Here is a 27,960-nt window from a genome sequence, read left to right on the forward strand (position 1 = left end):
TGAGGTGAATTACCACAGAAATCTTTATTAAAATGTGTCATCAATAATATGTTAGCATACATACAATATACACACATACATATGTACATTCTTTGACACACCTCACAGATTGCCAACATCAGTTTAACCAATAAATTAAAACTAAAAACAAGGGGATAAGGGGCGGGATATTAGAGGCAAAAATTTCATTTTTTATCTGGTAAGAAATTGCAAATTTCTCAGAACTTCCCTGGGGGAACCCTGACCAGAGAATCTTTGAATCAAAATACATAAATCCCCATCCCTCCCCCAAAAAAGATTCCAAAAGATGCAGTTACAACAAGTGTGCTTCTCAGAGCAGCAGCCTTCACTCCACTTCATCCTCTTCTGGCTTCAAGACAGTCTGGCCCTCAGCTGGAGCAGCGAGGTTCCTGTGGGCACTTGGGCTCGGTGCACCGTGGGCTCTGGGGGTCGAGGGGCAGGCTGCGGCATGGGAACGGGGGGAGCCGCACTCATCTGAAGTGATGTCTGGCACATCATCCGACTGTGTGTCAGAGCTCTCTAGGTCACTGCGGATGCTTTCAGGCTGGGCCAGGCTGATGTCCCAAGTCTTGCTGGCCAAGGAGTCTTTTTGTTCACAGCTTTGGTGTTTGCAAGGGGCATCCTCTTCATTGCCACCACCACCACCGCCACCGCCAGCACCGCCATTCCCCTCCTCTTCACTCTCTGCCATCTGAGCATGGACGTGCAGAGAGTCCTCTGTGCTACTTCCACTCACCAACTGATAGTGACTTGGTTTGGCTTCAATGTCCACTTGGATTTCCATATTGTTGCACTCTCTGTGGGATAAAATTCATTGTGCTGAGTCATACATAGCTCCTCATAAAATAGTTTCTGGGTTCTGGCTTAAGTTGTTAGAAGAGATGGGTCAACGTGGACCAGAGTCCACTTTTCCCTTTTCTACACACACAAACACACACATGCAGACACACTCATTCACTCCTCAAAAACTCTCCTTAAAATATCTAAAAGGATCTTCCAGAATTCAACTAAGGGCCTCATCCTATCTTACTCCAAAAGTGGATGTGAAAGCAACTTGGGAGAAGCCATTCCCCATTGCGGTATGGAGGACCTCAACTACACCAGGTCAGACACACCGTTCCAAATGAAAGCCAAAGAGACTATGGGAGCCAGATCCAGCAAGGGGCAACAGAAGCCCTAGACTTAGACACTAGCTAACATCAATCCACTTCTTAAGTTCCATTTGAATAATTACACCGTGACAACTGCTAGAAAAAAGAAGAGGGAAGAGGTGGAAAGAGAAGACAGGGAGGGAAGGAAGGGGGGAGTGAGTCTCTAAGAGTCAAGCGCTAACAAGAATCAAGAGATGCTCAACACTCTGGGGCCCTCAGATGAGGAAGTGAACTGCTGAAGACCTAGTGTCCAGTGAATAAAGTCTGTCCTGGGCTCTGACTGTTCACATACCTGTCTTGTGGGTTGTAGGAACTGATTATGGAACCGGCCATAGCACGAGTGCTTGCGTTGTCACTAATTGCACCAAGACTGGCTGTGTCTTTGGGGAAAATTTCCTTTTGGACATCGGCTTGCACTTCTAACCTGTGTAAAGAGGGGACGTTGAAGTTAATATGAGACCTGGGTGTTCTGGAGTCTGCTTCCTGACACACATCTCTTCCATTATTCTCCTGAGAACTGTGATGACCTGTTGGATCACCTCCATAGTTCCTCTCTTACACATCAGCTGGAATTATCCCTCCTTTCTGTCACCACTGCTGTTTAATTTCAGGTTCTTCACTAAATAATCACCACTGGGTTCTGCTCCAGAAGCCCCTGACCTAAGTCCCAGTCAAGCAACCTTCCAGAGCAGCGTCAATGCAGGCAAAGTCCTGACCATCCTAAAATCCTCTAACTAATCTTAGTTCCTCTCCTGCCAACAGGCACCTGGGGCCTTTCCGATCTGCAACTGCTCAGGTTCTTTTTCTTACTGTTAAATTCGACATCACAACCTCTCCAAGTTTGCATTTATACTTCCGTGGCTCTATGTATGCTATACCCTCTCTCAAAAATTCCCCTTCCTCTGCCTGAAAAACTTGTGCTAGGCCTTTAGCAACAAAGGATTACATTTCCTCTCATTCTTTCCCAGCAACCACACCTGCAGCTGTGTGCCCAGCCTTCTGTGTCAGCTCACACACCTCTCTCCACTTCTGCTGCAGGAAGGAAGAGCTCACACCTCATTCACACTTTGCCCTTTCTACCCTGGACAGAGCAGGAAGAACTCAAATATTTCCTAATCAAGTTACCTCCAGGCTGTAAGAATGAAGGGCATAGAGGAGCCAACCTCCTCCCAACAGCACTTTCTCAATGGTGTTTCAAAGCTGGGAGCCCCTAACTGCTTCCTTTCTGGCTCAACACCATTTTGTTCTGCACTTCAGTATTTCCTCATAATGGGTTTCCCAGTTAAGCCCATCTGACTCATTCACTTCCCATAAAGGAAAGGCTTTCACAGGGTGCAACAGCTGCCGGCTGCACTGCAGTCTCAGCAAGTCACGCTCCAACTATGTCTGTGGCTCATTCAAGGGGAGTCGGCTTTAAGCGAACACAGTAGTGAATACTCTAGCATGCGGGGGCAGGAGCCCCTAACAAGGGACACCAGTCACAAGATACAGCTAGGTCAGCAGCCTCCATCCTGCTGCCTGTCTCTTTGCCCTAGCACTCTGCCTTAGATGCCCTTCAAGAATGTACTGCGGCCTAGGAAAATGAGGGCAATGTGAGGGGGAGTGTACTCAGGTCTGTGTTCCAGCTTCAGCATGGGCACAACCTTTCTCAAAGTCCACCAGGCCACCTACTTCGTGGCTGCCAGAGGCGGGTTCATGCCAGTGGCTATACTAGAATCATCTTGGGAGACTTTTCTAAACATAGACCACCCTTAGGTTCTACCCCAGGAGATTCTAAGTTATTAATTCTGGAAATATGCTCCAAAAATCTATTTTTAAGAGGTTCCCAGGTGAATGAAGGACACCAAGGTGAAGGATGTAGTCCACTTGCCATCTGTCACTTGCATCTTTTTCACAGCCAACTGGCCATCTGGTCTCAGTCTAAACTTCCAGGACAAACGGCTCAGGATCTGGGAAGGCAGTCTGTCCTCTCTGGGGGCTTCCCACAGCCTCCCCTGTGTTCTCTATATTGCACTGAAACCAGTAGAGGCTGCTGCCAGTCACTGGTTCTTTCTGCCAAAATGAGTCAGAGTACTCATCCTTTTCCCTGCTGGAGGCCCTCCAGGTGCCTGGAGACAAGTACCTCCTTACCTCCTGCCCTGCTGTGCTCCACAAGATGGCTCTTCCCCCACAGAACTCAACTAACTGCTTCTGTCTAATGCCGTTTACACATCTCTGAATATATATTATTGCATTATGGTAGGTCTCAAAGGCAAAATGCAAGTAAATCAAGCTGCAAGTTATTTTTATTGACAAAACTTTATATATTCTTTTTTTAAAAAAAATTATTTAACTTTATTTTATGTGCATTGGTGTGAAGGTGTCTGATCCCCTGGAACTGGAGTTACAGATAGTTATGAGAGTTGTGAGCTGCCATGTGGGTTCTGGGAATTGAACCTGGGTCCTCTTGAAGAGCAGTCAGTGCTCTTAACCTCTGAGCTATCTGTCCAGCCCCAGCTTTACATATTCTTTTTTTTTTTAATGCAAATTCTTTTTTTTAAAAGATTTTATTTATTTATTTATTTATTATGTATACAAATTCTGCTTCCATGTATATCTGCACACCAGAAGAAGGCATCAGATCTCATTATAGATGGTTGTGAGCCACCATGTGATTGCTGGGAATTGAACTCAGGACCTCTGGAAGAGCAGTTGGTGCTCTTAACCTCTGAGCCATCTCTCCAGCCCGCTTTACATATTCTTTTTTTTTTTTTAAAGCTTTATGTATTCTTAATACAAATTTATAGACTTGATCTTCCTACTCTATCCAGTGGGAACAGAAAGGTCAGAAAGAGTACAGCTTCAGGGAGTCAATGTGATACAGCATAAAACCATGCTAAGCCTGCAAGTGCCTTCTAGGGAAGCAGTCTAGCAGGCAGTCTAAGGAAGCAGTGAGAGGTCTAAAGTCAACACTATTCTTTGAACGGACACCACTATGATGCAAAGAATTGGGAACTTTGTGGAAGAAAAATATCACTGGTGATTAAATCAAAGTGGGACTTCCCTGGTATAACGAAATGGCTCAGTGTGTGCCTTTGTATTTGTAATTCCAACTGCTTGTTACAGACCACCTGTTTCCTTACCTGCTGTATTTTCCCTTGCCGCTGGAGAGAATGCCACCACTCAGTGTGCCCCCGGAAAGGGCAGCAAAGCTGGCTGTTTCACTGTAAGGGCCTTGCATAACACTGAGTCCGTCTGTAGGGCTCCCACTGGTGCTCAGCACACTAGTTAGGCCTTCAATGCTGCTCTCCCCAATGCTGGGGTTCTTGAGGGCCCGCCAGGCATCTGCCACTGTGGAGAGAACCACATATCTCCATTTGAGAAACAGCATCATCACAACAGTCTGGGAGGCATTTTCCTGCAATGACTTCTTCAGAGTGGAGGATTTTCATGTTGACAAGCACTACAATATTCACTTGACAAACAAGTAGATACCACACATCAGACTGTTAACATTTGTATTTAATCCTTCCAATAACTAGGGATTAGCAGCTCTTATTTTAGATGAGGAAATAAAATTTTTAGATGAGGAATGAATAGTCAGGCAGCGGTGATGCCTTTAATCCCAGCACTCCAGAGGCAGAGGCAGAGGCAGGTGGATCTCTCTGAGTTTGAGGCCAGCCTGGTCTACAGAGTAAGTTCTAGGAAAGCCAGAGAATCCTGTCTTGAAAAGTCAATTAAAAAAAAAAGAATTTAAAATTAAAGGACTAGTTTAATTTTAACTGCAAGCCCACTACTATTTCCATTACATTGTAGCTATTTTTATCTAACTTAGTCCTCCCTCACTTTTTTTTTTTTTTTTTGAGACAGTCTTATTCTATAGCTGAGGTGGTCCAGGAACTTACTGGTCTTGAACTCATCCTCTGCCTCAGCTTATTCAGTGCTAAGATTGTAAGCAAGTATTTCCAGGTCCTTTTATAATATGATTAATTCATGTATGCTTCTACTACAAAGCTTCAGAGACCCCTGGTGATCTCTCTAAGTGAAGAAACAGTGTTTCAGAGGAGTCACAAGAACAGCCCTCATCTCAGGTCTGCAGAAGCACTTGCTAATAAATACAAGCTTAAAGAAGTTCCTATGCCCAGAAGCACTTGCTAATAAATACAAGCTTAAAGAAGTTCCTATGCCGGGTGGTGGTGGCGCATGCCTTTAATCCCAGCACTTGGGAGGCAGAGGCAGGCGGATCTCTGTGAGTTCGAGACAGCCTGGTCTACAAGAGCTAGTTCCAGGACAGCCTCCAAAGCCACAGAGAAACCCTGTCTCGAAAAACCAAAAAAAAAAAAAAAAAAAAAAAAAAAAAAAAGTTCCTACGGAGATGGAACAACAGCCCTGGCCCTCCCTCTTCACAGTGCTGTTGTAAAAAGCTAGCACGATAAAAACTATGAAAAGTTCTCAGAAAATGACAGCATGCTACAGATATAAGGCTTTCCTAAAACCACCAGCAAACTCAGTTAATTCAAGTCATACTGCCTCATACCTACCACACACAGGCAACCATCAGAGGAATTAACCTAATAATTCTGGAACCAAGAAATGAAAGGCTAAAAATACTTCACCCCCCACAAAGCTCATTATCTAAAGAAATCCAATGATAATTTCTCTTTAAAAAACGTGCTAAATTCTATTGACTTTTATCTTTTGTCCCATAAATTCAAATGGAAACAAAATTCCTTTACCTGTGATTGGACCATCATCTTCATCAAACTCAATTTTCACCCCCTTTCCATTGGCTGTGCTGACTCCACAACCACCTCCACGACAGAGAGAAATGGGTACAACCCCATAAACATATGCCAGCATAATGGGGACACCAATACCTGGGGAAAGAGATGGAAACATGTCATCAGGTCAGTAGGCTCCAATCAATTGCCCTGATTCTCCCTCCCAGGCTGGGTACAAGAAAAACTCTATAAAGGGAAAAGACAAATAGAGTGGGCATCTCAAGAGGCTGCCTGGTATAATACAAGAGCAGACTTAAGAGTCACAGAGGTCACTGGGCGTTGGTGGTGCATGCCTTTAATCCCAGCACTCGGGAGGCAGAGGCAGGCGGATCTCTGTGAGTTCGAGGCCAGCCTGGTCTCCAGAGTGAGTGCCAGGATAGGCTCCAAAGCTACACAGAGAAACCCTGTCTCAAAAAGCCAAAAAAAAAAAAAAAAAAGTCACAGAGGTCTGGATGTCCTGGCTTCAATTCATTGGTGGTCTGTCCATAGAACCCTCCCAGGAATAAAGAGAAGAGAATATACGTGTAAAATCCAACATGTGAGATGTTATGTTGCTTTTATAACACCCTCTTCATTGCTGAAGTGCTAAACTGAGGACCAGACAAGAATCAAACACTGAAGGTTGGAAAGATGGCTTAATGGTTAAGAGCACTGGTTCTTCCAGAGACTCCCAGCACCCACATGGCAGTTTACAAGTGTCTAACTCCAGTTCCAGGGATCTGATGACACTGTCTGTCCTCCAGGGGCACCAAGCACATACACAGACAACACTGGATGAATGAGTGATAATGGGGGTTAAGGATCCCTCAAACTAATTCTCCAATCACACTGTTATCTGTGGCAGAGTAGTTCAGTTTTTACATGCTACAAGGTAAAACTGCCTGAATTTAGGGCTGAAGAGATGGCCTAGCAGTTAAGAGTACAGGATGCTCTTCCAGAGGACCCAGGTTCAATTCCCCACACCTACATATCAGCTCATAACTATAACTCCAGTTCTAGGGGATCTGACACCTTCACACAGACATACATGTCTCTCCTTCCCCCCTCTTTTTTTCTAGATAGGGTTTCTCTGTGTGACAGCCCTGGCTGTCCTGGAACTCAATTTGTAGACCAGTCTGGCCTCAGACTCAGAGATCCACATGCTTCTGCCTCCCAAGTGCTGGGATTAAAAGCATGCACCACCATGGCCTGGCTATTGACACACATGCAACATAGACTAAGCACCAATGCACCTAAAAACAAATAAATCTTAAAACAAACAAATAAAAAGACTACCTGGATTCATGTCCCAGTGACTCAACTTGGCTCCACTTGTATAGGCTGCACTTTAATTATCTTTAATTATGTTGTCTTTGTGGCTCTTGTGAAAGCTCAATAGATTCACATATGAGACATTCAGAACCACTGCTGACAAGTGATGAAACTCATGAAATGCTAGCTACAAATGATTTTTTCCTTTTTTAATTTTGTTTTTGTTTTTCTGAGACAGGGTCTCATGTAGTTCAGTTTGGTCTTGAACATGCTGTGTAACTGAGGGTGGCTTTGAACTCCTGAGCCTTCCTCTTTGAGCTCCTGAGTGCTAGGATTGCAGGGGTGCACCACCAGACCAGGTTTTTCTAAAATAAACTCTCATACCCGCCCCCCAAATACTATGAGGCATTAATAGAATATAAAAGTGATTTTGTTTTGTGAGTCCTGTAACAAATAAGTAGAAGGATAAAAAGTAAAAATTTGGTGTTTAATTTTTGTTAATGCACCCTTCCATGTGTGCTACACTAAGCTCTAGGCCCTAAAAATCACCATTGTAACGGTGTCTATTAAGATTTAATTTCCAGGTTGAGGAGATGACTCAGTTAGTAAAGTACTTATTTGCAAGCATGAAGACACAAGTTCAATCCCATGGAAAAAAGACAAAAGAGGTGGTGCATAGTTACAATATGGTGCTGGAGAGAGAGGCACAGGTGGCTCCCTGGGGCTTGCTGGTCAGCCAGCCTACCCAATTTAGGCAAGCTCCTGGCCTATAGGAGACCTATAAGGTAGATGGCACCTGAGGTTGTCCTTGGGCTTCCATCAGCACTCTTGCCTGCGCTGATACACATACATGAACACACAGAAAGGTGTCTCCACAATAAAGGACCTGGCCAGCTGGCTGAGGTGCCACAGTAAGCTAATAGAGGAGCTGTAGGCCCCATTAGCTTACCAACGCTAACAGCAGCAATCACTGGGGACGCAATGACTGATAAAGTCACTCCTCCTGTGATGGCCAAATTCCTCTTGTGTTTGGAGGTTTTTCTTCCCTCATATCTACTGTGAATCTAAGAATAAAAAGAGAATCCAGGTCAGCAGGTTAGGACATCAGTAGTTTGCCAGGGTAAAAAAAAAAAAAAAAAAGGACAAATGCTCATTTGCAAGTTATATTAAAGCGTACCCTCCACCCAAAGAGGAATCTTTCTCAAATTTCAACCTAACCCAGACCTGGAAAATATAAATGAATGCAGGAAAAGCTAATCCAAGAAAAGACAAAGTAGCTCAGGGGAATGAAGCTAGGCATTTCACCTTAAGTCACTGAGACAAACCAGGCCCAGAATGTTAATAAGAACTTTCAGATCTCATGGGTGTTTATAAAAATCCATTTAAGAAATTAAAGTTATTTTTACCTACAAATGAGTTGGTTTTCACGAAGCCCTGAAACATAAGCTCCTTCCCTTTTCCTTCAAACTACTGCCAACAAAGCCAACTGTGGAGCAGGTATAGAAAGGCATGTTTTACCTTCCTCCCAACGTAAACAGGAATGCCAATGACCATGGCAGGAATTGCAATACCAGCAATGAGAGAGATCCCCACTGGAGCACCGATCAATGTGCCCAACTGCCAAAGAATCTTCTTCTTCCGGCTCCATGGCTTCTTGCCCCAGAATGTACAGCCAGAGGGACTATAGAGGAAACATGCTGAAGTTAATGTCAGTATCACAAACACAGATATTATTACCAGAGGGTTTGATAAGAACAACCATCTTTTCTTTCTTTTCTTTTCTTTTCTTTCTTTCTTTCTTTCTTTCTTTCTTTCTTTCTTTCTTTCTTTCTCTTTGTTTCTTTCTTTCTTTCCCCGAGGTAGGGCTTTTCTGTGTAGCTTTGGAGCCTGTCCTTGAACTCACAGAGATCTGCCTGGCTCTGCCTCCCGAGTGCTGGGATTAAAGGTGTGCACTACCACTGCCCAGCCCATCTTTTCAATAACAGTGAATCACTGATTAAGTGATAGGAGGCAACAGAAAACACATTAGATAAGGGGGAGCAAAGGACAAAGGGTTCTGGGCTTTGTGGTAAAGGTAGACCTCCAAAATTGAAATTCCTTTTCTTTCTTCTCTGCTGTGTCTTCCCTGACACATTACCTACATTTCCTTACAACTCTGATACCATCACCCTGACTGGCAGGCTTATGTACCTGTCACGCACCCAATGTGCTGTGTCCTGCAGCTCCTAACACAGTCTAATTTCATAGCGCATGTCCCATCATACCTAACAGATACAAACCAGGTTCTTGGGGAAAGATTTAGTGACCTATCATGCCCTTCCTGTGAGTCTGTTACTCTGAGTATGGCTACGTTGGCCCTTGGCCCTTCTGTGTCTGATTCTTCTACCTCGTTCCCTTCGTGCTGCCTTCTCTACTTGACAAGGCTAACAATGTAAAAAGTAGAAATCCTGTCTTATTCAGTCCCGTGTCTCTAGTCAATGACTGCTATATATAAGCCTCCCAATTTTCACCAGACTGGAAATGAAGTGTCTTACCTCACAGTGAGGTAACATTTGCTACACAAATGTTAGTTCCTTTAGGGTTAATAATGTAATATTCACTCAATTCTTTAGAAACTTACTACATGGAAACTATTAAAAGGTCACAGTTAATGGCATTACACATGTCCATAAATTACCAAGTAGCAGCAACACTTACAGCAAAAAGTGTTGTTGTAAAGCAACTCTTACAGCACAAAGAGATAAAGGAAAGGCTGTGAAGAGTGCAGCAGAAATGGAAAGGCTGGTAGATGACGTTGCATTGAAGTCGCTTTTCCAGGATAAGAACTCCGAAAACCAAGCCTACCTACACATGTCTACTGACACATGTCTACTGAGGAAGCTGAGGCAGTGGGATGTCACGTTCAAAACAAAATCAGTCAACCCATTTCAAAAACCAAACCAAGGCTAAACCTTTGTGCAGTGCACACCTTTAAACAGTGAGTCCGGTCTGCATAGGGAGTTCTGGGACAGAACTACACAGTGAGACCCTGTCTTGGAAAAGGAGGGGGGGCACAAGACAGCTCAGTAGGTAAAGACTCTTGCTTCAAAGCTTGATGGAATTCACAGAATGGATGAAAAGAACTGACCCTCACAAGTTGTCCTCAGACCTCTACATGTATGGTATGGTGTACACAAGTACATCCCCACGCAAAAGAAACAACTTTAATAAAAAAGTAAACCCAAACAAACTCATCAAGAACTGATGAAGCTGAGATAGAGGGTGACGCAGGGAGGATGAAGTGATCAGAAAGTAACTGTGGCCAATAAGGTGACATGAACAAACATGGAGGCAAGAGACACAGTGAACAGCAAGCTCAGATTATCTGAACAGCATGGCTGGAAAGGCACTCTAAGACCAGACTGTGGAAAGCCTTAAAAGCCATGCAGCAGGTAAGAAAGCAGGGTGATGAAGACAGTCACCCAAGGCTTCTGGAGAAAACACCAGAGGCATGCTTTAAAGGAACTTTTTCCAGTTTTCTTTTTCTGTAAATGAGATCAACTATGGCTCTTTGGCATCCTTTTTCCTAAATGAGCAAGTGAATAGGATGACAAAAGCAATGGATTGATACATGTCCCATCTTACCTGAGGTAATGCAAGTCAGAGATCTCTTTCATGCAAAGCCAGCAGAATTCACAGCCACACACTGCACAGGTCATGTGATTACAGCTTCCATCATTCATCTTTATAATGTAAGCACTACATCGTGGGCATGGCTTGATGTCATCTACTAGGTAGGGAAGGAAAGATGGAGAAAAACACCCCCAGTTAAATCTAGCCTGACTTTATTATTTCTAAGAGTGTATGTAAAAAATGAGGACAAGGCAGACAGGAGATCTGCCTGAAGATTCCAAATTGCACAACACTTTACTAGAAGGCTGGCTATATCCAGAACTCTTGTGTTTGTTTGTTTTTGGGACAGGGTCTCATGTATCCAGGCTGGCTTGAAATTGCTGAGGATGATTTTGAATTATGATCCCTCTGCCTTTACCTTTACAAATGCTGGGATTACAGGCATGTACCACCATGACTGACTTCTATGGTGCTGGAGATCCATCTCAGGGCTTAGTGCTTACGTTAAGTGAGTTGCACCCCAGATTCAGAATTTTCATAAAATAAATCTGGTTTCATGTTAATCTGCCTATTCCAATAACTGGTATATTACACAGCACTAGAGTCACAGTTGGGTAAGGATTCACCTCTAAACAGACTGACGGTTCCAAGGTAAACGGAATTTCCACCAGTCAGTGGCCAACAGGTTAAAATCAGGACATTATAGCAAGAAAATCCTGCAGTCTGGTCAGCTTTAAGTTGACAATGGTTCCTTAGGAAGCTACCTTTTGCTGTTAACAGTTTACAATCCCTTTCCATGACATTTTCAATTTAAAAATCATAAACCAAGCCAGGCGGTGGAGGTGCATGCCTTTAATCCCAGCACTCAGGAAGTAGACGCAGGAGTTTGAGGCCAGCCTGGTCTACAGAGTGAGTTCCAGGGCAGCCAGGGCTACACAGAGAAACCCTTTGTTGTCTCAAAAAAAAAAAACAAAAACAACAAAAAAACAAAAACAAAAACACAAAAATAAAAAAGCAATTGCACTTGGTAATTTTCACAGGCATTTACAAACCATTTTTTTTTGTTTGTTTGTTTTTTTGAGACAGGGTTTCTCTGTGTAGCTTTGGAGCCTATCCTGGCACTCGCTCTGTAGACCAGGCTGGCCTCGAACTCACAGAGATCCGCCTGCCTCTGCCTCCCGAGTGCTGGGATTACAGGCGTGCCCTACCAACGCCCGGCTAAACCAATCTTTTAAAATGTCAAATTCAGAGATTATATTGTGCCAGGAAAAAGCAAATGGCATAATTTGTCTCCTTGTATCTTGCCCAGATACCATCAGTTAAGACAAAGTACATTGAGAAGATGCTGACATTTTAAAGATTGCTTTTAATAATCAAAGTGGAAAGTGACTGTAACATTTCCCCTTTCAGGGTTAATCATTAACCTAAAATAGTGTTTATTTTCTTTTCTTATATCTGTGCCCTACTTCAAAAAGCTGTGATGCACTTCAAGCTAGATGACAAGCAGGACAGTCTTAACACTAATTAAATGTTTCTCTGTCCCTCATAGGAAAAAATTAGTGCTCTCTAAGCTGAGACAAATACTAAGACATCAACTTGAAAATTCAATTTTGTTGTACTCCAATTTTACATAGCTAGGATTACCTATCATGGTCAACAAGAAGCAACATAGCAGAGGTATCATTAAACATATAACCAAGCCAGGAAATGTGTCTGCAGTCTCAGCTATTCAGAAGAAGAACCAATATTTCTGTTCTCTGATTTCAAAGATACACGAGTATATAGTAAGACAATCTCTTTTAGTTTCAGACTCATTATAGATACCAAATAAGGAGACAATGAAATAATGCCAACTTATACCTGGTCCAGATTCTTGCCCATAGCTGAGACCTGAAGTGTGCTTGGTCCGAACTCGTAAAGTCTGAGCCCTCTGCTGACGGGCCATATCGCAGGTCTGGTTTGGATGCCATATTTGCTTGCAGTGGTAGCAGAACTCAGTCTGGCAGCCTTCCCTCTCACAGGTTAGCTTTGGGCAGCTGGCACAGCCATAGGCAATAACAGCATAACTGGGGAAGGAAACAAGAAGAGACAACAGTAAGGTAAGACTGAGCTGACAAACAGGGATTATTCATCAGAGCTTCTACTGTTTGGTACCACCATATATGATGCAAAGATCACACAGACAGACAGACACACACACACCACGTAGACTAACTGTACCTACCCTTCTTGTGAAAAAAATACATTACTTCCTGAAAGCAGAAGGGCATATGTTCAGCCTGAATTCCTAGCATTTATTCAATCAGTTTGAGCTACTTCAGAAGCAGTTTACCACAGCCAGTTTCATAAATAATAGGGCACACACAATTTCTTTTTAATGGTTTGCTAGATTTGGAGAGCCATGGATTTGTTTACATGAAAATACAGAACAGTTGTAAAATAAGGAGCTATAGCAGAAACTAAAGCACACATGTGCTTCTATTTAAGATCCATAGGGGAGCTGGCCTGCTCACAGCTTGAAATAGCTCTCTATAGACTTAACAGTCATCTCTACCTCTTGAATGCTCATTTTTATTTTATGTGTATGAAGGTTTGACTGCATGTTATATATGTGCACCAAATGTGTGTCTAGTGCCTGAAGTTACAGATGGTTTACCAATGAGGGTGCTAGAAACTGAACCTGCAAGACAAGTGCTCTTAACTACTAAGCTACCCTTATAAATCACAGCTTATGATTTATTTTTATTTAATTGCATGTATGCTGTGCGTCTGTGTGTAGGTATATGCATGCAGTACCCAGAGACCAGAAGAGTCATTGGAGTCTCTGCAGCTGGAATTTCAGGCAGTTGTGAACTACCCAACAAAGGTGCAGGAACTGAACTTGGGTCCTGTGCAAGAGCAAAACATGGTCTTAACTACTGAGCCATCAGTAGTCTTTTTTTCTTCTTTTTCCAATTTAGTTCTGTACTTTCTAATGTCTTTCTTTTCTTCTTTTCCCCTCCCTCCTCTTCCTATCTTTTTTTTTTTTTTTTTTTTTTTTTCCCAAGACAGGGTTTCTCTGTGTAGCTTTGGAGCTTATCCTGGCACTCACTCTGTAGACCAGGCTGGCCTCGAACTCACAGATATCCGCCTGCCTCTGCCTCCCAAGTGCTGGGATTAAAGGTGTGCGACACCAACGCTCGGCTCTCTTCTTATCTTGTTAAGATTTATTTTTATGTGTATGGGTGTTTTGTCTGCATGTATGCATGTGTACCACGTGCATACCTGATATCCCTGAACTGGAGTTAACGGACAGTTACAGGTTGCCATGTTGGTGCTGGAAAATGAACCTGGGTCCTCTGCAAGAGGAGACTATGCTCCTAACCAACCACTGAGCCAGCTCTCCAACTCCTGAATGTCTTCTTTCTTGACAGCTTCCAAAACCTTAAGACTATTAATCTTTTACCAACACAGCATAGTCCCGTCTTCCTTTCTCTCTGCTCATACAGTTAAAGATATACTCTTTAAAATTTGTCAGTGCTAGCATCAACCATTCTTGCAATTCCTGTTTATTGGTTAAGAATTAGTTCCTCACAAATAATCCAATTTATTTAAAACTATTAGTCTTTCTATTTAATAGTCCTGGCTGGCCTGGAATTCACTTTTGTAGACCAGGCTGACCTCAAACCCACTGAAATTCACCTGCGTCTGCCTCCTAAGTGCTGGGACTAAAGGAGTGCGCTAGCTACCACCACCCAGCCTCTAATTCTTAATAATGTCAAGGAAATTCTTAGATTTCCCTTACAAGTGGACATTTGCTTAAAATAAAATGAAAGGGCTGCACGTAGCTCAGAACATTTGCCTAGTATGTGCAAGGCCCTGAGTTTGATCTCAGGCACTGTAAAAATAATTAGTTAAATTTAAAAAGTAATTTAGAAAACCAACACAGGTTTTTACTGTTGTTTTTGGTACTTTGAGACGAGTTTCTCTCTGTAGTCCTGGCTGTACTGGAACTTGCTCTGTAGACTGTTTGAGGCTGGCCAAATCTCTGCCTCTGCCTCCCGAGTGTTGGAATTAAAGGTGCATGTTACCACTGCCCCGCTGAAATAAACACACTTTTAAGAAAAGGATTTATTTTTAATTATGTGTACATTAGTGAGCATGTGCACACAAAGCCAGGTGCCTGCGGAGGTCAGAGGTGTCAGATCCCCTGCAGTTGGGAGTTGCAGGCAGGTGTGATCCACCTGATGTGGGTGCTGGGAATTGCACTCAAGTCCTCTGGAAGAGCAGTCTCAGATTTTAACCATCTGAGATCTGACCATCTCACCAGCCTGCAAACACAATTTTCAAACACACCAACGACTACATGTTTACTGCCATCTATACCTTGTTGTCCCATATATTACATTTTTCTCCAATATTCAAAGACCTCAAACAACTTATAGTAACACTAGCAAGCTTTTCCTAATTTATTCTATAGTTTTCTTGTTTATTAATATCTGTTAGATGTTCATTATAGCAATTTAAATCCTCAGGTTGATTAAAAAATTATGGTGCAGATATAAATGACAATGTATTTATCTCTGTGACATAATAGACTTAATACTCTCAGAAAGAACAAAGTGAGACTAAGTCACTGTGTGAATACAAGAATTCATATCCTACAGGAGTTCTGAGCAAACTTACCTCAGCTAGCAGGAAAAACAGCTACTAAACAATGTGTCTTCGCTATTTTGTGTTCAATGGAAAGGTACAGATGGCCCCTAAACTATAGTAAGTCAAGTTCTGAAGATACAAATTAAGTAAAGAAATAATGGGGAGGCCTTAAACACTTCATAACTCATTCCTATTTCACATGGTTCAAGTGCTTATTATACTGTTTCTCTCTCTCTCTCTCTCTCTCTCTCTCTCTCTCTCTCTCTCTCTCTCTCTCTCTGTGTGTGTGTGTGTATGTGTGTGTGTATGTGTGTGTAAGGGTGCTGGGAACTGAACTTTGTAAGTTCATGTTCATGTTCATGTATGGCTCATGTTCCACCACTGAGCCATATCTTCCAACCCCAACATTTCTTTTTCTTTCCTTTTTAATGTAAAAAGTTGGCATAATTCTAATCAGTATTTTTTATTCCTTTTCGTCCTTTCACTGTCAAACCTGGGCATGGGCTGCTTTGTTCTCTGCCTATTCCATGTCTCTAAGACCAGGGTATAAAAATATCTGCTGATGGTGCATTCATTCCTTTAATCCAATCCCAGTACTTGGGAGGCAGAGGCAGGCAGATCTCTGAGTTTGAGGCTAGCCTGGTCAACAGAATGAATTCCAGGATAGCAAGGGTTAGTAGAGAAAACAAGGGTTACACATAGAAACCCTGTCTCAAAAAAAAAAAAAAAAAAAAAAAAGTATCTCCTGCAGTTTCAGACTTCATATGACCCCTGTTTTTCTTCATTTTGGCAGATTTGGCATCTTTTCACCAGGCAGTGAGCAGACAGTACTCAAATTTTCAACGAATGACAATGAAGTATGGCATACAGAGGCCACAGACTGGCACAGCAAACAACAGGAAGCCAATTTTAGGAGTGGAATTTGGTTCCAAGAAAGTCAGATAATCCCAAATACTAATGACTCTATGGCAGTCTATCACTATGACACAGAGTTACTCAGGGCACAAGACTTGGAATTCTTGTTTTAGAGCACTTACTCTGTGCTGATTCATACTGCATGACATGGATGAACTTAAACATCTCCAAACCTCAGCTTCTGTTCTTCTAATGGAGGTAGAGGAGCCTGCTGACTGACTTCAAGTATAGCTCATCATTCTAAAACTGCAATAATAACTTTGTACTGAAAGCTATGTCATATATTGCCTTTGTCTACTCTTTTCTTTCTGCCCAGCAATGTCTTTTCCTCTCTTCTTTCTGGTAAATAGCCATTTAATAACTAGTTCAAGCCAGGCATGGTGGAGCAGGCCTTTAATTCTAGCACTCAGGAGGCAGAGGCAGGCAGATCTGAGTTGGAGGCCAGCCTGGTCTATATGGCGAGTTTCAGGACAGCTAGGGCTACACACATAAACCCTGTCTCAAAACAACAAAACCCAACCCAGCTCAAATGCCATATTCTCTATAACCCTCTGCAGGCAGATGGTGGCCTCTCGATCTGTGCGGTGCAGTCTTGACAGCACCGCACACCGGTGGTGGGCTCAGGACAGTGACCCTCTTTGGTTTTGGTTCTTCAGCTTTCTCCAGGGCATTCTAGCTCTTCTTCTAGCCATCACTAGCCACCTTTTCATCTTAGTCATGTATGCTTGGCTTTTTATATATCATGCACTATAATTTACTTCTCCATTTTTATATAAATTCATCTTAAGGATAAAGCTTCTTCTAAAGGAAAATTTCCCTAGTTGGAATTAAAACCTCATTCATGACATTCAATTTTGTTGTTCCTTTTCTTGTATGACCTATACTGGAGGAATCTTCTCTCCTACTCGGCTGTTTAGTTTAACCAAGCATTCAAGCTTGCTAATTAGAAGCTTAAAGTAGGGTATAAGAAATTATATGCTGCCTCAAGCACAGAATGGGCTCCTCCAAGTTCACACAACTTTCATGGTAAACCTTCAGAAACATCACAGTGTAGCAGGCTATCTTAATTTCAGTCCTGGAAAAAAAAAATCCCTTACACCTCAACAGACTCCAATAGTTAAAGAAATGTGTTTTTATATTATATCTGTACTTTTAGTTCTCAAGTCTTAGAAGTTAACAAGATTATCCATTTACAAATGGACCCAGGGTTCTTTAAAGGAGGTAGACATGGGTTAGAGAGATGGCTCAGTGGTTAAGAGCACTTGTTGCTCTTGCAGACCCTGGCTTGATTTCCAGCACTCATATGGTGGCTTACAACCAAATATAACTCCAGGTCTAGGGGAAGACACCCATACACATAAATAAATAAAAATAAGGGATAGAAAAGCCATACTCTGGGGCTGGAGAGATGGCTCAGAGGTTAAGAGCACCGGCTGCTCTTTCAGAGGTCCTGAGTTCAATTCCCAGCAACCACATGGTAGCTTACAACCATCCATTATGAGATCTGGTGCCCTCTTCTGGTGTGCAGATATACATGGAAGCAGATTGTTGTATACATAATAAATAAAATCTTAAAAAAAAGAAAAGCCATACCCCTACTATTTCCCTTTTCTTGCCCTATTTCATACACATTCCTAAGCCAGACAACTATAAAGGCATCTGTATCTAGGCTCCCTATTCCTTACACCAATTCACAGTTCATTCTAGAAGATAATCTATCCTGGGGTTACTTTTTTTGCTTAAATTCTTTTAACAAAAAAGAAAAAAAAAACTGAGCATGAATAGCAGATGCCTATAAACCTAGCACTCAGAACAATGAGATTGGAGGACCATGAATTTAAGAGCAGTGTAAGATACACACATAGGGCATATCTAGAAAGGGAAGAGAGGAGAGGGCTGGAGGAAAGGGGTGTGGCTAAGCTGTAGGGCACCTTTTGTGTATAGCACATGTGAGGCCAGGACTGTTACACTGAGAAATCCTGTTTTGAAAAGAAAAAAGAAAACTAACTAAATAATAATAAAATAATAAAAAAAGTAAAAACAAACTGAAACAAGGACCCTCACCCCTCAGTCTTCAACTTGTACAGCTAAGTTGTGTCTATTAACTTGGATCTAGTCTATTTTTCAGACCCATGATCCCAATAATGGAGTTAGAAGCTAAGTGACTCCAATCGCAGGATGCTGTCTTGTGTTTTTACACCTTCACATATTGCTATTGCCTTCAGGTTTTAAATGCTTTATCTGTCAGGTATGCAATTCTACTCAAAAGTTGTGATCAAATAACACCTCTTTTCCAAGGTCTTTCTTGATGGTTTTATGAAGAACTTAATGTTTTTACACTTGGTATTTATTTGGTTACAGCTATAATTCCTCCTGGATCTTCTACTCCACAGGAGCAGGTTTTTTTTTTTTTTTTTTTTTTTTTTTGTAACAATCATTTTACATATCAATCCCCCCACCCCGTCTGTCACATCATTTGGGGGAGGACCTAGGCCCTCCTCCATGTATCTGGGCTGAAATAGTATCCCTCCATAGGGAATGGGCTCCCAAAGTCCATTTGTGCTCTAGGGATAAATACTGGTTCCACGATTAGAGGTCCCATAGACTGCCCAGGCCTCCCAACTGGCACCCACATTCAGAGGGCATGGTTCGGTCCAATGCTGGTTCCCCAGCTTTATGACTGGGTTCCCTATGCTCTCACTAGGTCAGGTCAGCTGTTTCTGTGGGTTTCTCCAGCACGGTCTTGATTGCTTTGCTCATCTCTCCTCTCTCTCTACAACTGGATTCTAGGAGTATGACTCAGTACTTAGCTGTGGGTGCCTGCTTCTGCTTCCATCAGCTACTGGATGATGGCTCCAGGATGGCAATTAAGGTAGTCATCAATTTCATAATAGGGGAAGGGCATCAAAGGTGGTGGGCCCCTCCACTACTGCCTAGATTCTTAGTTGGGGTCATCTTTGTGGATCTCTGAACATTTCCCTAGTGCCAGATTTCTCTTTAAACCTATACTGGCTCCCTCTATTAAGGTATCTCTTTCCTTAGGAGCAGGTTCTTAAAACACTTTGAGCAAAAGATCCTAAAAGAAGGCAAGCCAGAATAGCAATGGTTAAAGGAGTTTAGAAAATGGTGAATAGGCTGGGTGGTGGTGACACACACCTTTAATCCCAGCACTCGGGAGGCAGAGGCAGGCGGATCTCTGTGAGTTCGAGACTAGCCTGGTCTACAAGAGCTAGTTCCAGGACAGCCTCCAAAGCCACGGAGGCTGTCTTGAACCCCCCCCAAAAACAAACAAACAAACAACCCCACCAAAAACTCCAAACAGAATAACAAAATATTTCACTTGCTTTAGTTTATTTAAACTAGTATTTCTTGATCATATTTGCTCACAAAACATTTTTAAGTAATTTCTATAGCACACCTTGAAAAACATTGACATAGATGAAAAATAGAACCAAAAAAATGGTGGAAATGAGCAGGGCTTAGTGTCACACACATGTAATCCCAGCACTTGGGTCTTGTGTCTGAGGTCATTATGGGCTAAAATACATAGGGAGACTATTTCAAAGCAAAAACAAAAACAAAAAAACAAGATGGCTGGAAGGTTGGAAACTATAAAGAAGCTTGAAATAAGGACAGGTTAAATAGGTGAAGTTTTATTTTTCACAAGGTCTTGCCATGTAGTTTTAGGCTAGCCTGGAACTTGTTATGTTAACTGAACCAGACTCCAATCTCAGGACATTGTCTTGTATGCTGCTTCTTTATCTACTTAAACCTGAAGTAATCCTCCTGTCTCTGCCTCTGGGGTGCTGGAATTACAGGCATGTATTATCATCATGTCAGGCAAATAAGTGATTTTACACCCAGACCTATCTTATAGGTCTGGTAATCAATGAACATTTGATGGGGAGGTCCTTCTGTGTATGTTCATCTTATTGATTGTTGAATAAAGTACTGTTTGGCCAATGAGGCAGTAAGTTAGGTGGGACTAGGAGTCGAGGAGGATTCTGGGAAATGTAATAAAAAGAAGTCTTGTGATACAGGCAGGAAGTGACATAGCTGGCAGACTCATATAAGCAGGGACAAACAGGAAGTAGTCCCTTTTTCTCTTGCTTTTCCTCCTGGTCTCTGCTCTGGAGTCGCTATGTGATCCACTGGCAAGAGAGGGCACCAGCGTCCTCGATAAGATAAGTCTTATAAAATATATAGATTTATGATAATTAAGACTGAGCTAGCATATAAGAAATCCTAGTCGATTGGCCAAGCAGCATTTGTACCTAAGGACATTAACGTGGTAGCAGGTGGAACTGGGATGGCCTGGCGGAAATTGCCCATGGAGGCAGGGCTTGGGCGGATGGAGTAAAGACTTATTGTTACAAACATTTTTAAGCACTTTAGAATGAGTACTTTGGCAAATAGGGGAAAGAAGTATTACTGAGCTGGAAGGTGGGTACACATGGAGGTTTAGGGAGACTCAGGCAAAAGCTGTAGAACAGGAAGGGGCCAGATTAAGAGAAAAGGTTGAGGGCTATGGGGGAATGTAGCTCAGTGGTAGAAATGCATGTACTGAGACTATAAGTTCAGTACCCAGCATTTAAAAAAAAAAAAAAAAAGAGTGGGGAAAGATTGAAGAAGGCTTCAGAAAGGAAAAGGCCTGGTTGGACATGATGGTGTGTACACTACTAGTCTCAGCTCCGGAGGCAGAGGCAAGAGGACTACTGCACAGAGGCAAGAGGACTACTGCATGTTTGAGGCCAGCAGGGATATACAGCCAGACCCTGTCTCAAACAAAAGAAAACTCCTTCACTGAATATGAAATGTCTCTCATCCAGGGAGCTTGTTCCTCTCTTACAAATGTACTACATATAAATGAACAGAGGCTTCCTGTTTATAAGACAGGCCAGTCCAGTAGTGTGGGAAGGCCCATAGCGGATACTATCTGCTGGGACCAGTGACAAGTAGGACTCTGTAGGGAAGGGAGGCAGCAATGAGAGGCTGGAGCCTGGACCTGCAACAGAATTTAGGTCAAGACAGTCATAGCGCTTCTGTTCTGAGGTCCTGTCCCTGTACGACAGGACATTCTGTTGCCTACTCTACTCACTCCCCAGTCTCTCAGAGATTCTGAAAATTAAAGATGGACAATAGAATACTTGAAAGGAAGACAATACAGTTACATCACTTGTGGGTTTCTGAGAGAACATATTTAGAGACTCAAAAGTAACGGCTCAACTGTACCACTTATTAGCTAGGAAGCATTAGCCCACATTTAAACTTCCTCAAATGGGTTTTTCCTTTATAAAGTACACTTACCACCATCTATCTGTATGGGGCTAAAGTGAAATTACTGTTTCATTAAGATAATACTTTGAAGACTCACCATAAAGAACTACAAAAATGCAAGCTACTTGCATTTTAAGCTAATTTTATCTCATTGAAAGTATATTTTTAAAATTATGCTTGTTACTACAGTATTTGGTATACCAAATAACAATGTGTATCTTTCCCCATTGAAATTGGTTCTCTTGATGATAAAGTCATATGATAAAAGAAGTATCAGAACTCTTTTCTGTTCTACAAATATATGTATATATAAAAGAACAGATCTCTTAAATTATGGTATTCTCATGGTAAGTTAACTCTACGAGGTCACTTAGCCTGAAGAGTGTTCACATAAATTCATGGGAAGACATGCCCAGCTTGTCTGTCAAGGGTGATGTGTGGGCAGTAAGGATGGTCAGGTGTAGGAAGAGATAAATGAGGGTTAGGGTCACTTCTCTAATGCTCACACAAGATTTTTGCCAGACCCAGAAGAATAGGATAGTTTAATTAAAAAGAAAAAAACCCACACACAGTAGTGCTCACATGTTATCCAGCACCGGGGAGGCCTAGGCAGGAGGATCAAGAGTTTTAGACAGTCTTGGCTAAGTAGCAATACTGTCTGAAAAACCAAATGAGGACTAGGAATACAGCTCAGCAGGCAGAAAACTTACTTGACAGGCATAGAGCACTAGATTCAATCCTCAGCACTGTATAAAATCAGTGTCGTGGTTCAGGACTGCAGCCCCAGCATTGAGCAGGTAGAGGCAGGTGGATTAGACAGAGCTCAAGGTCATCAACAAAGCAAAATAAGAGGCTGAATCAGCACGGAGGTTTAGCACTCAGGAGAAAGACATGGCTGGATCTCTGGTCTACAGAGTGAGTTCGAAGTGGCAGCATGTTCTTGGAGTTCAGCCTTGGGGAGGCAGGGAGTGGAAGCATTCTGGGGCTTATTGACTACCCTAAATTGACCTCTGGTCTTCACACATGCCACAGAAGCTGTTTTTTCTTCTGGATTTAAAAAGCAATGGCGGATCAACTGTCCATAGGGAACTTAGACAATTATTTGGAAAGTAACTGAATTATAAAGGGACTCTGTATATCCAACTTCAATTGAATATTTCAGTCACTTTATAAACACTAATTAATTAAGCCTCTTAAGTCTTAAGAAAGGATTAGGCCTCTGTCAGATAAGAAAAATAAAGCAGGTAAGACTATTCACAGAATCAGAAGAAAATCTAGAATCTAGCATCCCTGACTTTTCATTGCTCCTAGAACATGCCCAAGCTGTGGCGGTCCCCAAAATTCGGATTGTGATGACAAGCCAATACTTGAGTTGAAGAAATGTTGGGCTTTGGAAGTAAGACTATTATTCCAACACTGGTTTGTTTCATTGACTACTTGAAAACATTATTTAATTTCTCTTAATACCAGTTTTCCCATTTGTAAAACTGCATCAAATCAACCTCACACTGTTGTTGTAAAGATGAAAATACGCCTTTTTCATAATGGCATAGGTACCCAGATGTGGGTTTATTTACTTTCTTTAAACACACTTATACACACACAGAAGGTGTGCACATGATGGTTATATTCTGACTAATTAAAACAAAATCTGACAGAATCTCAAAAAATAGAAAACAAACAAACCCCCCCAAAACAAAGACACATACACACATAAATCTCTGGCTGAACCTACCCCAATCTTGCAAAATTAAGAAAACGGTTTAACTCTTTAATAACTTTAAGACCACTAGTGGTTTGTTTGGATTTGTAACCAAGCTTTCATATTAATTTCTGTTCATCTATATTGATGTGAGTAAAGACACAGATTTACTTTAAAAACAAAACAAATTGGGGAGCTCTCCCAGAAAGGAAAGTCACATTTCATTGTTAAAATTCAAATAAACTGTCAACTCTAAGAAAGGGGTTAATGCACTATTCTGCAATTAATCAGGCAGTCCTTTCCTAAATTAATATCCCTCTGGTTCAGAAACAACAGTATCAGCAAAACCTCAATATTCTATAAATTAACTTCCCCAAAGCCAGTCAGGCCACCAGACACAAGCACAGCCTTTCAAGAGCTTGCAAGGCCCTTCCTGGTATTCACTGAACAGAAAGTGAAAGCGATCTGGGTACCTTTGACCACATTTCCAAGGAACTCTGAGTAATGTAGAAACTCTATTTCAGTGAGGTTAAATACACCTACTTCTTAACAAGTCTGGCACTCTCTGACACCCCAAACAGCTCCTTTTGAAGGGAGACAAATGGCAGCATCAGGGAAATCTCAACTCAGCCTTGATACACAGGCTACAATTAAAAAGCCTTTAACTCCTTTGAAGCAAGGGTTCACACAGCTTTTTACTAGCATTACGTTTACACCAGAAGCTGGGAGGAGAATCTTCTGCCCCCAAAAACATAACACACAAGAATGTAATTAATCTTTCCAAGGTCACAGAGCAGGTAATGGCAGTCTGACTCCCCATCACACAGAAGAGCCCCTTCTTGGCTGCATCTGGTCATTCATAGATTGGAATGATAATGACAACTAGGCCTTTTAAGAGGGGGTAGAGAACCTCCACTGACAGCTTCAGATAGGAAAATCGGGTATTCCTGCTCTGCAGGCGGAGTATGTTAACTCACTGACCTTTGAAATTAAGCATACATAGGGCATTAAAACGACTGTCATACAGATCAATTTGAGAGGGTAGGCAAACACATTTTCTCCACAGAATCAACTTCTGGGTAGTCACCGTCTCAGTGCAAAGAGTCTGCTTCCACTCGCACCCTGCCCTAGGCAGCACGTTAAGAATCACAAGGTGCCTGCCGTAGTTTGGCACAGCACGCAGTGCCCAGGGTGCCCCTAGAGCTCTGTTAGTGAGCTACCTTCCCTCATCATCTACATCTCAACTTTCAGCCGCGGCTGTCAGGAAGAACACGCCTTCTGCAATGCTGCGAAGTGCGCCCCTAGCCAGATGGACACACCCCTCGGAAGCGCTGCCCCTTCCAGTAGGGCATTTCATTCTCTCTCCTTTAACGAATATCCCTCCACTATCATTACGAGACACCCCCTCCACCCCCCCCAAATAACTGGCAAAAACAAAGCAAAAAGCCCCCTCTCACCCTGGTCTCCTGACTTAACGGACAGTTCCCTTCTCTTACCGCTCAGCCACCACCTCAAACTCCTAAGTGGGCATGGGGTGCCAGGTGCCACCGGTCCGAGGGGCGGTTACTTAGGACCATCCCGCCTCTCCCTCGGGCTAGGTACCCTTTCTTCCCTCGGGGGATGAGGGGGTGACACCCGGGGCTGCAGCCGGGACGGCCCCCCGCGGCCACGCCCCCGCGCTCACCCGCAGTCAGGGGCCGGACACCAGCGGCAGTCCGGGTCCGAGGCCAGGTACCGGCGCAGCATGAACTCTTCGTACTTGTGCATGAGCGGCGGGTCAGCCAGCAGCAGACGGATGTCGTGTGGGTTGAGGCGCTCGCTGCACTCGGGGCAGCTGATGGGCACGCGGCTCTCGCTGATCTCCAGGCGCAGGTAGTGGCGGAGGCAGTCCCGGCACGAGCGGTGCGGGCAGCTGAGAAGGCGCGGGGCCCGCTCGGGCGGCAGGCGCACCAGGCACAGCGGACACTCCACCTCCTCCGCGCCGCCGCCGCTGCCGCCGCCGCCGCCCCCTCGCCGCCTCTCCTCCGGCCCCGCAGCCGCGGCCTCCGCCTCACTCGACAGCGGGCTCGGCGGGCAGCGCCTCCATCGGCGGGGCCTGGGCCTGGAGGCGGCGGCGCGGCCGGGGGCGGCGGCTCGGCCTGAGGCTTGGTCCGGGCGCGGCGACCGCGGGCCGAGGCGGAGAAGACACTGTGGAAGGTGAGGCGCCGGCGCCGGCCGCCGCTGCGGCACTTAGGGTCGGGGGCGGCCGCATGGAGCGAGGTGGAGCGCGGCGACTCGGAGTCCTTCTCGGAGCCCATGGCCCGCAGAGGCTGAGGGGCCAGGGGCGCCCAGCGCCGCCGCAGCTCCCGCCTCAGCGGCCCCCCCCAGCCGGCGCCCCGGCCGCCGCCGCCGCCGCCGCCTCGGCAGCCCTCCCGGAGACAGAAGCCGACCAGCCGCTACGAAGTGGTTATAAAGCCTCCGCCCCGCGCGCCGCGGCCCACTGCGCAGGCGCCGGCCTCAGACACCTCACAACCCGCGCGGCCCCGCGAGAGGAGTTGGGCGGGGCCGCGAGGGCGGGGCCTGCGGACTGCGGTGAAGCCCCGCCTCCTGCAGTCAGGTGGTCTGGTGCAGCCATATTGCACAGGCTCCACCCTCCATACCTTGTCCCGGACCCGGTGGGCTGGGTGCTGCTTCCAGTAAGGGAGCCTTACTGTAAGGCTCATCAGTTCATCTGTAAAAAAGAAGACGAGCGAGCGCCGATCCGGTACTGATTCCCACGGGCCCACAGTCCAGCACATCTATTGATGCTAAGCCATCAAGTGGTAGGGGATACATTCATTGAACATCTACAAAGTGCGAGTCACCGCTGGCTAAGACAGTTAGGGTCCCCTAACTGCAAGAGATCTGTAGAATAAAGTCCAAAGTTCTTCATGTGCCCTTTGCTGTTTTCTGCCAACTAATGAACTGCACTCCTAAGCTATCTATCTCCCATTCTGTCTTCCAGGTACTCTGGTTATCCGCCGTTGATAGAAAGAGGACCAGCAGTTTCTTGTCCGGAAATGCCTTCTTTCAGTCTCCCTTCCCTAAACCCTTAGGCTTGGTACTGAGAGACAGGCAAACACCTTCAACAGCAGCAAAAACATGTTCGGATTAGATTTTGGTTGCAAATTAAAGAAATAGAAGGGGGAGGGAGGGCTTTTCCATGAAAAATATGTCCAAAGATTGACACTTCAGGCTTCAGTCTTAAGGTCACCTCATCCTGGTCCATATTCCAAACAATGGGGAGGAAAATGTCTTTTTTTCTTTTAAGAAGACTGGTTTGGAAGTTCTGCATATTTTTGCTTAAATCTCATTGGTCAAAACAATCATCTTGACACATCTGTTTTTTTTTTCTTTTTAAGAGATAAAAATAGTACCTCTGTTATTAATAAGCAATGGTAGAGCGAGGGCTCAGTAGCATGCATGCCTCAGAGAGAGCAGAGTGATGTAATGAAGTAATAAACACTTGAACATACAGAATAAGCCGTCTCTTTCTCGGCTGATATTTAAAGCCAGGTCCCCAGATCTTCAAACTGTTTGAGATTAAAAGCAACAAAGCAACAAAACCCATTGGGAAAAAAATGCCCAGTAATGAAAACTGAGACTCAGGGTCTGGTGACCTAAGAGGAAAACCAAGCAGGCCTGATGTCATAGATGCCAAGATAAATTGTTTACATTTGTCAATTGTGACAAACGCTGCTGAGAAATCAAGAAAGATAAGAACAGAGAAATGACTACTGGGTTTGGCAATACCAAGGAGTCTGATAGGAGTTGGTATGGGTATTGAGGTTCAATACTGAAGGGTTACCCTTCAGTAGGAAAGAGGTTTGATGCTAGATAGCTAAAACAACAGTTAGTGTCTGTGTGATGATCAGAACAGCCTAGGCTCTGCTGTGATAACAAATCTCCAGTTAGCTCAGTGGCTTCCCACAGGTGTATTTTCCCCCACCTGTGTAAAATCCGCTGTGGCAGTTAATCTTCAGTATCAATTTGGTTTGATTTAAAGTCACCACAGAAACACATCTCTGGTTTTGTCTGTAACAGTGTTTTCTGAATAGCTGAAATGAGGAGGGAGAATCCACCCCGAGTGTAGTTGGCACCATTCCATGTGGGGGTCCTAGAGCTGAACACACAGGAGAAAGCAGCTGAATCCCCACCAGCATCCTCTCTCTCTCTCTCTCTCTCTCTCTCTCTCTCTCTCTCTCTCTCTCTCTGCCTCCTGACTGCAGATATAATGTGATGAGGACTTCTGGCCACCATGTAATCTCCACCATGATAGTCTATATACTCAAACTGTGTGCCAAAATAAGCCCTTCCTCCTCCTTGCTGCTTCTGTCAAGTATTTTTCAGAGAAACGAGAAAACTAATATGTCTGCTATGAGTCAGGTATTCTTCAAGGTAAGTTATATTTTAAAAAATTACTTTTTGGTTGGGCGGTGGTGGCGCATGCCTTTCATCCCAGTTCTCGGGAGGCAGAGGCAGGCAGATCTCTGTGAGTTTGAGACCAGCCTGGTCTACAAGAGCAAGTTCCAGGACAGTCTCCAAAGCCACAGAGAAACCCTGTCTCAAAAAGCCAAAAAAATTTACTTTTTTTTTTTTTTTTTTGAGACAGGGCCTT

General features: G+C 43.8%; 1 protein-coding gene and 1 long non-coding RNA gene across 3 annotated transcripts in view; one reads left to right on the top strand and one right to left on the bottom strand.

Annotated features, from left to right (window-relative positions):
* Rnf19b (ring finger protein 19B) lies at nucleotides 1-25,709 on the bottom strand. Its single transcript, XM_027399361.2, is given in 11 exon segments — nucleotides 1-818; nucleotides 1,465-1,596; nucleotides 4,295-4,502; nucleotides 5,888-6,028; nucleotides 8,133-8,247; nucleotides 8,702-8,864; nucleotides 10,808-10,952; nucleotides 12,656-12,861; nucleotides 25,009-25,377; nucleotides 25,379-25,426; nucleotides 25,428-25,709. Coding segments are annotated over 11 exon segments (2,193 nt in total). The 5' UTR covers nucleotides 25,622-25,709; the 3' UTR covers nucleotides 1-346.
* Nucleotides 25,710-25,844: 135 nt separating this feature from the next.
* Nucleotides 25,845-27,960, top strand: part of LOC103163719 — a 53,156-nt gene continuing 51,040 nt past the window's right edge. Inside the window, exons 1-3 of one of the 2 annotated variants that reach the window (XR_004768160.1) lie at nucleotides 25,845-26,125; nucleotides 26,308-26,446; nucleotides 27,572-27,740. This is a non-coding gene — a long non-coding RNA (uncharacterized LOC103163719). The remainder of the gene's footprint in view (nucleotides 26,126-26,307; nucleotides 26,447-27,571; nucleotides 27,741-27,960) is intronic. The other variant, XR_003482029.2, reaches the window with a different exon arrangement.

The sequence above is a fragment of the Cricetulus griseus genome, chromosome 2 (assembly GCF_003668045.3).
Source record: "Cricetulus griseus strain 17A/GY chromosome 2, alternate assembly CriGri-PICRH-1.0, whole genome shotgun sequence".
Taxonomy (NCBI): Eukaryota; Metazoa; Chordata; class Mammalia; order Rodentia; family Cricetidae; genus Cricetulus; species Cricetulus griseus.